Source organism: Borostomias antarcticus (genome assembly GCF_949987555.1).
Source record: "Borostomias antarcticus genome assembly, chromosome: 17".
NCBI lineage: Eukaryota > Metazoa > Chordata > Actinopteri > Stomiiformes > Stomiidae > Borostomias > Borostomias antarcticus.
The window spans coordinates 3,048,211-3,062,173 of NC_140250.1; the positions used below are offsets into that span (position 1 = coordinate 3,048,211).

Consider the following 13,963-nt stretch of genomic DNA (forward strand, 5'->3'; position numbering starts at 1 on the left):
GATAGATGGAGAGAGATGGATGAGGGATAAAGGGAGAGAGAGAGGGAGAGAGAGAGGTAGATGGAGAGAGGGGGATAGAGAGAGAGAGAGGGATAGAGAGAGAGAGGGATAGAGAGAGAGAGAGAGAGAGAGAGAGAGAGAGAGAGAGGGATAGAGGGAGAGACTGGTTCTGATCAGCTGTTAGAGCCACCGAGGGAGAGAATGTAGAGAATCTACACACAACCACATCAGAGAGACTGTGTGTGTGTCTGTGTGTGCACGCCGATGTGTGTGTTTGTGGGTACGTGCGTGCCTATGTGTGCCAGTGTGTGTGTGGGTATGTTTGCGTGCATGTGTCTAGTTAAGTGTGTGTGCGTGCTAGTATGTGTGTGTGTGGGTATGTGGGTGCCTGCATATGTGTGTGTGTGTGTGACCGTGACCTAGCTCTGCGCTGTGGGTTGTGAGTGATAACGTTCACACATCTCCCTAACGCTCACTTTACACCTGAGGGCCATCTGAACACAGAGAGAGAGAGAGAGAGAGAGAGAGAGAGAGTCAAATTTAAATTGCATCACCAAGGGCAGAAGTAGGAGAGAGATTGTTTTTCTCTGCCCCCCCCCCCCTCCCTCTCTCCCTCTCTCTCTCTCTCTCTCTCTGTGCAGGCTGTTGAGCTCGGTCTGCCCAGGAGCACAACTTTCATTTAGAGTCCAATGTCACATTTCACACTCTACCCTAGAGAGAGAGAGAGAGAGAGAGAGAGAGAGAGAGAGAGATGGAAAGAGACGGAGAGAGAGATGGAGAGAGGGACAGAGAAATTGAGAGAGGGATAGAAAGTGACGGAGGGAGAGAGCGGAGACACAGAAGGGGTGAGGCTAAACTCAAACAATCACCAGAGGTCAGCAAACAAGAGCACACACACACATCCTGACCCATTTCTCCGATCAGTCCTGCATTCATCAGGATTAGTGTATGCCTGTGTGTGTGTGTGTGTGTGTGTGTGTGGTGTGTGGACAGGGATTTGCCAGAACAATTAAATAAAGGTATAGAGCTCTAATCCCCACTGTTAATCCCTAAGTAACCCAGGTGAGGAGAGGAGAGGGGTGGAGTGGAGCATCATGGGAGGAGAAGAGAGAAGGAGAGAGGGAGAGAGAGAGAGAGAGGGGAGAGAGAGAGGGAGGGGAGAGAGAGAGGAAAGTGAGTGATGAGTGCGATGGGTGCAGAGGACGAAACGAGAGAAACGGAGGATTTTGAGACACGCGTGCGCGCACACACACGCACACACACACACACGATCCATTTGGAACCAGTAACAGGGCAGTGAGAGTGGTAGTCTACTAGTCTGCTCTCCTGGTCTGGGCTAGTCTGTCTGTCCTCCCTTCGTCTTCCTCTCTCTCTCCCTCTCCCTCTCTCTCTCTCTCTCTCTCTCTCCCTCCCTCTGAACCCCTCCTCTACCTCCATCTCCTCCCTCGTTCAATCGCTGAGCTTTTTACATGTTCCATCCTTCATCACTTCCAGATGTCATCCATGAGGACGAGGAGGGGGAGAGGAGGAAGAGGGGGAGGAGGAGGAGGAGGGGGAGGAGAGGAGGAGAGGGGGAGGAGTGGAGGAGAGGAGAGTGGGAGGAGAAGTGGAGGAGAGGAGGAGAGGGTGAGGAGTGGAGGAGAGGAGGAGGAGTGGAGGAGAGGAGAGGGGAGGAGGAGAGGAGGAGAGGGTGAGGAGTGGAGGAGGAGAGGAGAGGGGGGAGAGGGGGGAGGAGTGGAGGAGAGGAGGTATGGAGGAGAGGAGGAGAGGGTGAGGAGTGGAGGAGAGGAGGAGGAGTGGAGGAGAGGAGAGGGGGAGGAGGAGAGGAGGAGAGGGGGAGGAGTGGAGGAGGAGAGGAGAGGGGGAGGAGGAGAGGAGGAGAGGAGGAGAGGGTGAGGAGTGGAGGAGGAGAGGAGAGGAGAGGGGAGGAGGAGAGGAGGAGAGGGTGAGGAGTGGAGGAGAGGAGAGGAGAGGGGGAGGAGGAGTGGAGGAGAGGAGGAGAGGAGGAGAGGGTGAGGAGTGGAGGAGAGGAGAGGGGGAGGAGGAGTGGAGGAGAGGAGGAGAGGGTGAGGAGTGGAGGAGGAGTGGAGGAGGAGGTGGAGGAGAGGAGGAGAGGGTGAGGAGTGGAGGAGGAGTGGAGGAGAGGAGAGGGGGAGGAGGAGTGGAGGGAGAGGGTGAGGAGTGGAGGAGGAGAGGGAAGAGGGGGAGTGGAGGAGGAGAGGAGAGGGGGAGGAGTACAGGGACCAGAGAAGTGTCCCCTAAACCCAGGCAGGGAGCAGGGGAACAGCAGGATAGAGCGTGTATGTGTGTGTGTGTGTGTGTGTGTGTGTGTGTGTGTGTGTGTGTGTGTGTGTGTGTGTGTGTGTGTGCGTGTGTCTGTGTGCGTGTGTCTGTGTGTGTGTGCTAGGCGAGAGTGCCAGACATGGTTTTAGGGAACATCTCTTCAATTTGTCTTTTCTTCACCATGCCGTCTCTGTCTGTCCCTCTGTCCTCTCCCTATCTCTCCATCCCTCCCTCAACCTCTCCCTCTCTCTCTCCATCCCTCCCTCAATCTCTCTCTCTATCTATCATCCCTCCTTCAACCTCTCCCTCTCTCTCTCCATCCCTCCCTCAATCTCTCTCTCTATCCCTCCCTCAATCTCTCTCCATCCCTCCCTCAAGCTCTCTCTCTCCATCCCTCCCTCAACCTCTCTCTCTATCTCTCCATCCCTCCCTCAATCTCTCTCCATCCCTCCCTCAATCTCTCTCTTTCTCCATCCCTCCCTCAACCTCTCTCTCTATCTCTCCATCCCTCCCTCAGACTCTCCCTCTCTCTCTCTCATCCCTCCCTCAGTCTCTCCATCTCTCCCTCAGTCTCTCCATCTCTCCATCCCTCCCTCAGTCTCTCTCCTGAAGCGCTAATATCAGCAGTCTTCACGGTCACATCGACCAGCAGCCGTCCCATATCTGTCAGTCTGTCCTTCGGACCTGTCTTCTTTCCCTCCATCCCTCCCTCCCTCCATCCCTCTCTCCCTCCCTCCATCCCTCTCTCCCTCCCTCCCTCTCTCCCTCCATCCCTCCCCCCTCAAGGGGAACTGTGATTAAAACATGAAATCAACTCACTCACACTGTGACTCATCAAGACGAGGATTTTGTGTGACACACTCACACACACTCTCTCTTTCTAACTCTCACACACACATAGTCTCTCTCTCACGCACACTTACATACACACTCTCTAACTCACACATACATACACACACGCACACACACACACACACACACACTCACTCTCTCTCACACACACACACACACACACACAGAGGCAAATGTGTCTAACCACTGAAAATGGACAACTGTCTGGCAGGGATATTACAAGACATTTATTACCACCACACTGACAATCATCATTCTGATCATGCCAGAGAGAAAGAGAGAGAGAGAGAGCGATGATGATGATGATGATGATGATGATGATGATGATGAAAACGGTTCTAGGGGGTTGCCGCTGTATTTGTATGGGGGGGGATAACACGGGATAGCGGGAACCCCTGCCACCCCCAGGTAAAACTAGCTAGAACCGCTGGTGGAGAGAGGGACGGTCAGAGGATGAGCTGAAAAGCGGTTTAGGCTGCAGTCCTCCCTGGACTGGAGGCTACTAATGCGAGTGCACAGAGCACCGGATGACAGACACCTACACGTTCCCGCCTCGAGCTCTCACGACCTGCGGAATCAATCTACAGCGAGTTCCAGTTCTGCTGCGGGTTGTGACGTGTTACGGTCGGTTACAGAATAATAACACATTCGGCCTACACATAAGAACAACATCGCTCAACAAAACCGACATTTTCCAGCAGCGAACAGTGGAAACGGGAACCCCGTCGTGGAACAATTATTTGGGTTATTAGTCCAAGACACAACTGAGAGACAGTGCTAATATTCTTCCTAACACCGCGACAACCTGTCCGGCTGTAGAGCGGATGACATTCGGTAGCCTACGGATGATGCTGTCTCTCTCCATCATCAACTCCCCGGTGTCGGTCGGTCCACACACGTGCGCGTGCATTAGAATGAACCCCACTGAACCATACGTCAAACCCACGTCACCGCCGGGGGTGTCATACCGTGATGCTGAAGCGCAGAATAAGTCAATCCGCTTTTTTAGTAGACATGCATGCGCGCAGAGACCGCGCTGGGGAGACGTTTCAGCGACAGCACCTCTTCTTTACTTGTCCTTTTGAGGGAGGAAGTCGACTTATTTCCCACCCAAGAGTCTGTGGCCTTGGTGATGAAAGGATTAGGCTGGGAGTCGCTGGCCGCTGCCAAACAAGTCAATCGTCACAGCGACTGTACACATATTTGCTGGCCAGATGAATTTAAATTCATGATGTGGGCCAGATATTGGTAGGAGTTCAAGAGCTCCGGCTCTCCCCAACCCCACCCTTCGCGATTCTGACAGCACAAACACGCACTGACAACACAGCTTTGCATTCACGGGTTACCGACTGCGTGCAGGCTAAAGGTTGTTGGCGTAAATATCAGACTTGTGACAGTATAGGGTCGCTCCCGCAAATCTTTCCCCTCTTTCTGAGTCAAATCCCTCTCTCCACTCTCAACTCAGCCCCCTAATAGCCCCTCTCCTCCGCCCGCTGCTCGCTACAATGTATCGCCTACACGTCCTTTTCATATCACCATGCAATAACAAAAAGCATAACCGCAAAAAAAGGACTATCTCTCACCTTGTCCCCGCCTTGTCGCCCATCTCTGTAGGCCTTCTGTTTCAGTGTCTAACGGAAAATCTCGTCTGGAACCAGGCAGATATTTAGAACTGCGGCTTTTTTCCTCTCTTCCTCTCTCGCTCCCTCTCTGGTTCGGGTCAGAAGCTTCCACCTCTCGCTCCTTCAGAGAGTTGCCCTCGTTTCCGCAGCTCTTCAAACCGAGAGCTCTCGCCCGAACCTCACTTGACAGCGAACCGCCGGGCCACGCCTTTTCCCCGTGACTGACGTCTCTCCCCGCCAATCCCTGCCTCCGACAGGGCGCGCATCGGCGGACAGGCAGTGGGGGTAGGCCCGCCTCGCGCTCGGGGCCGCCAATTAAAGGTCTTTTTAAGGAAGAGGGTGTGGTTCTTTGTAACAGAAAACCAGGAAAACAAATCGCTCAGTCGAGTGCGCTTTTACGCATTTCCCCTTCGTTGCCAATCACGATTTCCTACTGCCCCGTTACTTGTGAATTTCGGAATAAAAGACATAGGCTAGGCTACACACGTTGAGCCCAGAATAGGCTACGTGTGCAGGGTTGTATAGACCTGAAATGCACGACAGCTATAGGCCCGGCAATTCACATCCACTCACTGGAAAATACCTCTGCTCATAATAGCCTATGGTAATAAACTAGTTATATGCTACTAGTGAACGAAATATAAATTAGGCGTAGGCTACATTTTATCTAGGCTTCTAAAAAATATAATAAATCATTTTATTCATAAAGGGCTTTTCATTGTGAGACAATCTCAAAGTGCTGAAACAATCCCAACGTCATTAAGAAAACAAACAAGCAGAATAATAACAGAGACACTAATTAACCTAATATATCTATCAGTCTTAAAAGAACCCTAGTCCAGTCTTAAAAGAACCCTAGTCCAGTTTTAAAAGAACCCTAGTCCAGTTTTAAAAGAACCCTAGTCCAGTCTTAAAAGAACCCTAGTCTAGTCTTAAAAGAACCCTAGTCCAGTCTTAAAAGAACCCTAGTCCGTGGTGCCCTCAGATTGTCTGGGAGGACATTCCAAAGGCGGGGGGGGGGGGGGGGGGGGGGCAGCTGAGCAAATGTCTAAATATCTTTCATCTTTGCTCTCACTCACGAAATGAATGCTTTTTGTGTTTTACTGTTTGCAGCCAAAGAACCATTTCACAGTCAAAGACTTTTCATTCCCAATCCGGGCCCTTCTCCTGGCTATACCGGGCAGATGTGTGTCACCGGCCACAATTCACAACAGTTTCTGTAGTCATCACATAGTTGTTAGTCACAGACCCAGTGATTTACAACTGTAGGCTGCGGTATGCTATGCGTAGACTTACACGGTGGTATGTGCCTGCAGGTCCAGTCATGTATCGCCACCTAGCGGTATAACTATGTATAGCACGGAATCCAGATGTGACCGCAGATGTTCCTCGAGAACGGTTACTTTCCAAGGAAAAACAAAACAATAACAACAAACCTAATAGCTTGCGTCTGTTTTAAAAATCACACACATTGTTGGCGATGAGTTGAAGTGTGTAATGTGTGTGTGTGTTTGTGTGTGAGTGAGGTATAAAAAGAGATGGCGATTAGAGAACCGTTATCCCCTAATTATATTAAATACCCCCATGCCTTAGCCCCCAGCCACCCCTCTGACACACACGCACGCACGCACGCACACACACGCCCCCTATCACTACTATTTTCGTAAACACAGCCAACAATGGCCCTAAGGGCCCCCCTGCAGGGACACTTGTGCGTGTGGAGGAGGTCTAGCTGGGGGCCAGGGAGAAGGCAGTGTTGTCATCAATGGGTTAGTTGAGTCCTTTCAGTTTCATTCAAGTCAGTCTGGGAAGTCATGGGCCTCTTATACAGAGGGTTGGAAGGAGGTTGGATTCCCGACTGCCGCCTAGCTTCAGGAATGAGGCTTGTGTCCCCCTCTGACTCTCCCCCCTCTCACCCCCCCCCCTGACTCTCCCCCCTCTCACCCCCCCCCCCCTGACTCTCCCCCTTCTCACCCCCCCCGACTCTCCCCCCTCTCACACCCCCCCACCCCCGACTCTCACCACTCTCACCCCCCCCGACTCTCCCCCCTCTCATACCCCCCCACCCCCGACTCTCACCCCTCTCACCCCCCTCCCCCTGACTCTCCACCCTCCTCCCCCCGACTCTCCCCCCTCTCACCCCCCGACTCTCCCCCCTCTCACCCCCCCCCTGACTCTCCCCCCCTCTCACACACCCCCACCCCCAACTCTCCCCCCTCTCACCCCCCGACTCTCCCCCCTCTCACCCCCCCTGACCTTCCCCCCCCTCACACCCCCCCACCCCCGACTCTCCCCCCTCTGACCCCCCCCTGTCCCTTTTGCACTATTTTCACATGTCTGCTGATGGTACTGTACATAGGCTCGCACTGCACACACACATCACAACGGCACACGCACTGTATGGTAAAACATTGCACACACATTACCACTCTGTACACATACTGTGTAAACACCAGTGTTGGGAGTAACTCATTACAAAGTAACGGATTACTGTAATCAGATTACTTTTTCCAGTAACATGTAACGTTTTTTTTCCACACTATTCCTTCTCTCAGCGCGGGTCGTTTGTTTTCGGTGGCGTTTGTGCGTGTTTGTCTGTTAGCAGCGAAATCTACTGAACCGCTTTTCACAAAACTCTGTGGAAGGGTGTAGCATCCGTCCAACCTAGAAGCCATTCTGGTGCAGATCCGAAGCGCGGGTCGGGTCCATGGGCCGCCCATTCACCTCCATTCATTTTTTGAACCAGGATTACACTAAAACTACCTGACTAACTTTCATGAAACTCGGTGGAGGGGTGTAGCATGGGCCAAATTACAACCCCTTCAATTTTGTAGTGGATCCGATTCACAGGTCGGGTCCACAGGCCGCTGAAACACAGCCAGGCCGGCCATTCACCCCCATTCATTTCTGGACTATGATTACACAAAAACTACCACACAGCTTTTCATGAAACTCCGTGGAGGGGTGTAGCGTGGGCCAATTTAGAACCCATTCAATTTTGACGCGCACAGAGCCACAAAATGCATTCAGGGGCGGAGGTCAGTGCTCTCTGAGCACCATTTCTAGTTTGCACTGGCACATCTTGTCCTTGCACCCTGTCTAATGTCGTCTACATCAGTGTTATTGTACCACCTGACCAGAGCTCATTCCCAGTCTGTGTAAAAACTACCTGGCAATAAAACAGATTCTGAAGAGGGAGGATTGAGGATGAGAATCCTCATTGGAAAGATAACAAGTCACATGATGTGTATATTTACATTTGAGTTAGTTCAGAGTGACTTACAGGAGCATTGAGGGTTGAGTATCGCTCAAGAGCTAATCGGCCGTTGAACTTCTTACATCGTGACGTACTTGACTCTGCCACTTTCATTAACGTCGTAGACAGGAGGCACTCTTGATGTAAACCGTGTTTTATTTTAAAATTAAAATTTCAACTCATATCAAAATGGTCTAATTGATTCCAGCAGTCTACTTCAACAGTGTCTGTGCAGGTGGAGGAAACCACATCACACTGTTGAGACACGCCCCAAGTACCTTCACAGCTGATCTAGATGTACCGCCGCGGTCTCACCTGTGATGGGACGTAACCTAGGCTACACGTGGAAATCGATGGGTCCCCAGGAGTGAAATGAAAAATTACCACCATGTAAAAATGTCATACTTTTAATTGCAAACATAGCTTCCTAAACATACAAAAAAAAATCTTCAGATTATACAGATAGTTACAGATTTACCGTCGACGGCCAGGCGCGGGTTCATCTCACACGATCGTTTCAACAAGGTCTTAATACAACGCACGGTTAATATTTAAAAATGCAGTTAGCCAAATGAAGGGAAATTAAAAGTGTCTATTCACCATATAACAACCCACTGGTTGAACAAGCTCCTGTACAGCTGTCTTTCACCACCGAGAACACACGGAAGCTTGGAGGAGGTGGAGGTCGTAGTGTCACTGTATGTGAGTTGGGGCACATGACAAGGCCCCATTTCAGTCAGGATGCATCCTTCATTGCTCCCTTCCTCCCTTTGAGAGATCACTGATCTGATACAGACGGCGTAGGGATAGCTGTGTCGAATCACCACATGCTGTCACCCATCCATGTCGTTTTAGATTAGAGATTACCTCAAGGAAGAGGCCGCGGAGCAGTAAAGAATGGATTAATAGAGTATTCAGATGTGGTCTGAGCCAATGACAGTTTACTTGGAGCTGTAGTGACTGTGTGGTTAGCTAGTTATACACCCTGCAGCACCAGCGGACAACCAACACACACACACACGCACACACACACACAGACACAAACACACACACACACACACAGCTCAACTACAACCCCTAGATATGTGCAATCAAAACAACAGAAGGGGCTTGATGAAATAATCAAAAACAAGGAAAAAAAGACTATTCTAAGTCAAACATGTACAATAAACACACGCACGCACACACACACACCACCTTGCACATTCTTTTTATATAAAACCAAAAAGTGTTTATATTTTTTTTTGACCGTTATGCTACCACTTTTTTTTTTTAAATGCTGCCTGTTCTACAACCAGTGAGAGAATGCTGGAAGGGCGTTGGGAAGACACTGGACACTGCTGGTGAGATGCGTCGCGCACACACATATACACACACACACACACACACACACCAAGTGGAGGTGGCGGTGGTTGGGGCGGGCTTCAACTTCGAGTTCTCTAGCAGTCTTTCAACTTTGACCTTTTTGTCACTGTTAACCGGTTGTTTACCTAGAGAACGTTCGGAGTTCGTCAACAACATCGACAAAGAGAGCTGAGCAAAGAAAGATAGAAAGCAACATAAAACAAGTGTTTCCCTCAACCCTGCTGCATTTCAACTGGAAAGAAAATGCATCAATAATAATAATAATAATAATAATAATATTAACAATAATAATCATCATCATCGTGATCCGCAACCTTTAAAACACACAGGAAACGGCCTGTTCATTCGTCATCCTCCTCATCATCATCGTCTTCCTCGTCGTCATCTTCCTCGTCGTCATCATCGTCGTCGTCGTCGTCCATGTTGTTGTTCTTCATCACGGGTTTGGGCGCCATGGGCACGCTGACGGGCCCACTCACCTTCCCCTTTGACTTGTAGTCTGCCACATCCTAGGGAGATGGAGAGAGAGAGAGAGAGAGTGAGAGAGAGAGTAAGGGAGAGAGTGAGAGAGAGAGGAAGGGAGAGAGGGAGAGAGAGAGGAAGGGAGAGAGGAAGTGTGAGTTTCAAAAGTACACTTCCTTACCAGGCATACTTCCTATGATGCAATTAGTCATTAATTACTCATAATTAAGTAATTAATTTATTATTTACTCTCATTTAGTATTAAGTATTAAGAGCAATTATTAAATTAGATTGATTTTTAACATTTACCAAGAGCAATTACACATTAATTACTCTTAATACTTAATCAATAGCCAAAGCAATTGATTCGAGATCCATTTACTTCTATGAACAACGATGTCAATACCAAATGCATACTTCATTACCTAAACATAATATCCCTCTATTACTGTCTTAGTGCTACAGCTTACTACTTCCTGACTAGTGTTGTTTACCTTCTGGTACTTGTCCTTGAGCTTGTTGGCCTTCTGCAGGTAGGGCTGCTTGGTAGCGTCTGTTAGGTTGTTCCACATCTCGCCCAGTTTCTTGGCCACGTCACCGATGCCCAGGCCGGGGTGCTGGGCCTTGATCTTTGGCCGATGGTCTGCGCAGAAGATGAAGAAACCGGAGCTACAGGGTGGTGGGGGGGCGAAGGAAAGAGAGAGAGCTGTGTTTATTTTGGGTTGAGGGCATGTCCCGTGAGTTCCGCGGCCTTCTCTCGAGTGAAAAGAATGTCTCGTGCATGCATCGTGCCCGCCGTGGTGAATCACTGACCAAGAGGATGATGATCGCGTTTTGTGATCGCGCAACATTGTCACTGCGTACTAGACTGCCTGGGGCTGTACTAAGTAAGGCTGAAAGAGTGAGTCAGTGAAAGTGTGAGAGAATGTGTGTGTGAGTTGCGTCAGCAGTAGTTCTTATGTTTCTGTGAGTGTGAAACAGAGAATATGGTGAGTGTGTGTGTTTGTTGTCTATACATACGGGGGTCTCTTGGGTGCGTTGGGGTCCTTCTTCTTGCCCTTCTTGCCGGGCATGTATTGCATCATCTCTGCATCGTAGCGCACTTTGTCCTGCTTGGCCATGTCCTCGAACTTCCCCTTCTCCTTACCAGACATCGTCTGGAGAAACAAAACAAATGCACTGAAAACGTCTGACTCCTCACCTGACATGGTCTGGGAGTTCAAAACAAACACCCTCAAACCTCTGGGTGGTCAGTGAAGTTCAGCAACTGTTTTCCCAACTAAGAATATTGTGCCTTTTCATCTAAGGCTGAGGTAAACCTTGGGGGAAAGAAAGGTTGTTTGTTTCGGGTCACCTCACCTTCCACCTGCCGGAGCACTTCTTGGAGAACTCTGAGAAGTTAACCGGGATCTCGGGACTCTTCTTCTTGTGCTCCTCGCGGCAGGTCTGGACGAAGTAGGCGTAGGCGGACATCTTGCCCTTTGGCTTCCGTGGGTCCTTGGCCACTCTGTTCATGGTGCAGGGTCTTGCGGGGGTCACGACAATCAATAGACTTCTCGGATTGAGTCAGAATCTAGGGGGGAGGGAAGACAAAACATGACTGAAAGGTGAAAATAGTGTTTTGGTGACGAGAGACTGTAGTGGTGTCTGTGAATGTGTGACTGTAGTAGTGTCTGTGAATGCGTATAGCCTACATTCAGACATTCATATTTGAATCACCTCAGCCCTCATGATCAAATTGGGTGGAGCAATCAAATTAGGTCACTGTTTCCATTTAATTAGACATTTTTAGGATCAAACGTAGAAAACAAATACTTTAGAAAAAATGTTTATTTATTTATGAATTAATTATTTATTAATTCATTAATTAAAGATGATTTAATTATTTTGAATATGATTCCATTATAAAACATGTTATGAAAACGTTGGATTTGCCTTAATCAACTAGCCTATTTCTAATATAAAATTCACTCCCCCCCCATTAAAATCTTCCCCTAATAAAGACACCCCCGCCATATTCTTTCATCGCCACCGCCCATCTGTCAGTAGAGAATTGTATTTAATTTTATTTATTTATTTATTTTACCGCCCCTTAAACTTTATTCTAACGCACCGCGAACTCTGGCTCCTCTTAATATAGCGAGCGGACAGTGTGAGTAGTAATGTAGCGATAGTACATAGAAAGCAATGGGGAAAAACAGAGAGGTCATCAACGCGAATTATTCATCTTCCATTTTGTGAAATGCGTCCTCATGAGAGAAACTGCTGTTTATTTTCGACCTTCTTGCCTTCATCGTTCTTATTTTTCCATAAATGTTGTTCATTTTTCTGTTTTTTAATCGCCGCTCCGTATAGTAGCTTTGAGTCCCAGTTACATGCACATAGTATTGGTAGTACTGGCTGTGTAGTGCGGGGTAGGGTTGCTGTTCTTCAGGCTCCCATTGACTAAAATGGCTTCTGTACAACGAGCGAGGTGAAGGCTTATGGGTAGCCTGTGTAACAAAGCGGTACACACCCCCTCCGGTTCCGAGAGCTCCCAAGACCTAATCTGACGGTAAAATAAAAACAAAAACACATCGTCAGATAAAACGAAGATTGTGCTTTATATTCCCCTGGTATTTTAGTCGCTGTCATTGCGTATTTTTAGACATTTCACAGTTTTCCGAAGTTATACCTCGCGCTGTCGCTTGGTGCAGTGCTGCTGGTAACAAAGACAGTGCGCCAGCCATTTCTAATACGACTCATCCTGGCGAGAGTGAGAAGTTGCGAAAAGGCAAAAAATGGCTAAATGAAAATTTCTTTGAAACAGAAAGATAGAGATAAACGATATAACGCGGAAACGAAAATAAGCGGTATTTTTGGGTGACAGGGAAAATATATTTTTCTCAAAAATTCTCTCGTCCCTTGGATGTGTGAGAGCAGCTCCTCGTCAATGGTTTAAATCGCCAGCCATTTTAATGCACGGCGAGAGCGAGCATTTGACTGGGGAGGGGAGAAATGTCAAAAACACATTTTCGACGATGACATTCAATTTTTCTTTACACAGTCGAATAGAGATAATAACATTGAGTGGAAACCGAACGTTTCTCCAGAACAACAATGTGTCAATTCCGAGATGACATCGAGATCGGTTTGCATTGGAAGGACAGTGTTACTTGTAGACAGGGCACAACCAGCCATATTCACAGTGTTACACACGGCAGAGATGCGTGCGAGGAATACAGGGCTCAAAATTACACTTTAATAAGTTTTCATTTCACTCCAACATCAGGAAAAAAACACAACAGTCAGTGAGACACAATTTCAGAACTAATTCCCTTTATGAAAAATGGCATTGGAAATGAAATAAAACGGATGATATCATTTTCCACAGATTTTTGTGAATTAATGTAAAATATGACACACTGATTCAATGAAAAGACAAGAAACCCTATCTACCTATACTATTAATGATCTATAAACACACATAAACTCTATTTAACATTTTATAACACCCAAACACTGAAAAATAACTGTAATTACCTTAAAACACTGAAAATAAATAATTCAGTGAAAACAATTACTCATTATAACATGTTCTAATAGGAAACGTATTTTTTCTCTCACAAACACTTATTACATATGAATAGCATAGCCCCGGACACTTGGACGTACCTGTGTTGTTGAAGCGAGCCTTCCAAATCCTCCAGTCAGTGTCGCTCGTCTCTCCTCGCCTTCTCTCTCCCCCTGCCAGTGCACACAGCCTCGCGCTAGCTCAATACGAGAACGGCCTGATTGGCTGGTCGCCCTCGCGGTTCAAAACAGCCTCCACTCGCGCTGATTGGGCGGAGCATTACGCACGCTCCGGATCTCCGCGCCGCTACTGGTCGAGCCGTGGGCTTCGTCACACACACCCCTTTGAAAAAGAGCCGCTGAGAGAACTTTTACAGTATTAGAGAGAGGTTCATAGGTCTGCGTTGTACAGTATGGGCATGTGGAGTCACCGTGCGTAAAGCGTATGTGTAGGCTGGAGTGCGTACTACCAGCCGGAGCTCCTAGCGCACCAATGAAAGACGTAGGATTCACTGCTACCGCGGTTGATGGCGCGCTCTCTGAGAAGAGATCTGCAAAAAAGAATGGAAGA

At 48.5% G+C, this 13,963-nt stretch overlaps 2 protein-coding genes across 2 annotated transcripts in view; both read right to left on the reverse strand.

Moving 5' to 3' along the window:
• The window catches only part of arrb2b (arrestin, beta 2b), a 29,126-nt gene extending 24,228 nt beyond the window's left edge, over nt 1-4,898 (reverse strand). The window contains exon 1 of the mRNA XM_084451808.1: nt 4,719-4,898. Within this exon, the coding sequence (XP_084307934.1) occupies nt 4,719-4,741 (23 nt within the window). The 5' untranslated portion in view covers nt 4,742-4,898. The remainder of the gene's footprint in view (nt 1-4,718) is intronic.
• A 3,512-nt stretch (nt 4,899-8,410) lies between these two features.
• hmgb3a (high mobility group box 3a) lies at nt 8,411-13,559 on the reverse strand. Its single transcript, XM_084451809.1, has 5 exons — nt 13,495-13,559; nt 11,200-11,413; nt 10,861-10,997; nt 10,335-10,509; nt 8,411-9,887 (listed from the first exon to the last, which is right to left on the reverse strand). The coding sequence occupies exons 2-5, from the start codon at nt 11,353-11,355 to the stop codon at nt 9,720-9,722; spliced, it is 636 nt and encodes a 211-aa protein (XP_084307935.1). The 5' UTR covers nt 11,356-11,413; nt 13,495-13,559; the 3' UTR covers nt 8,411-9,719.
• Nucleotides 13,560-13,963: the final 404 nt, after the last annotated feature.

Excerpts from the sequence above, each read along its gene's own strand:
- hmgb3a (XM_084451809.1), bottom strand. The coding sequence starts at position 11,355 with ATGAACAGAGTGGCCAAGGACCCACGGAAGCCAAAGGGCAAGATGTCC. Across the intron at positions 10,510-10,860 it reads AACGCACCCAAGAGACCCCC|CTCCGGTTTCTTCATCTTCT; the intron begins GTATGTATAGAC and ends ACCACCCTGTAG. Across the intron at positions 9,888-10,334 it reads TCAAGGACAAGTACCAGAAG|GATGTGGCAGACTACAAGTC; the intron begins GTAAACAACACT and ends CCATCTCCCTAG.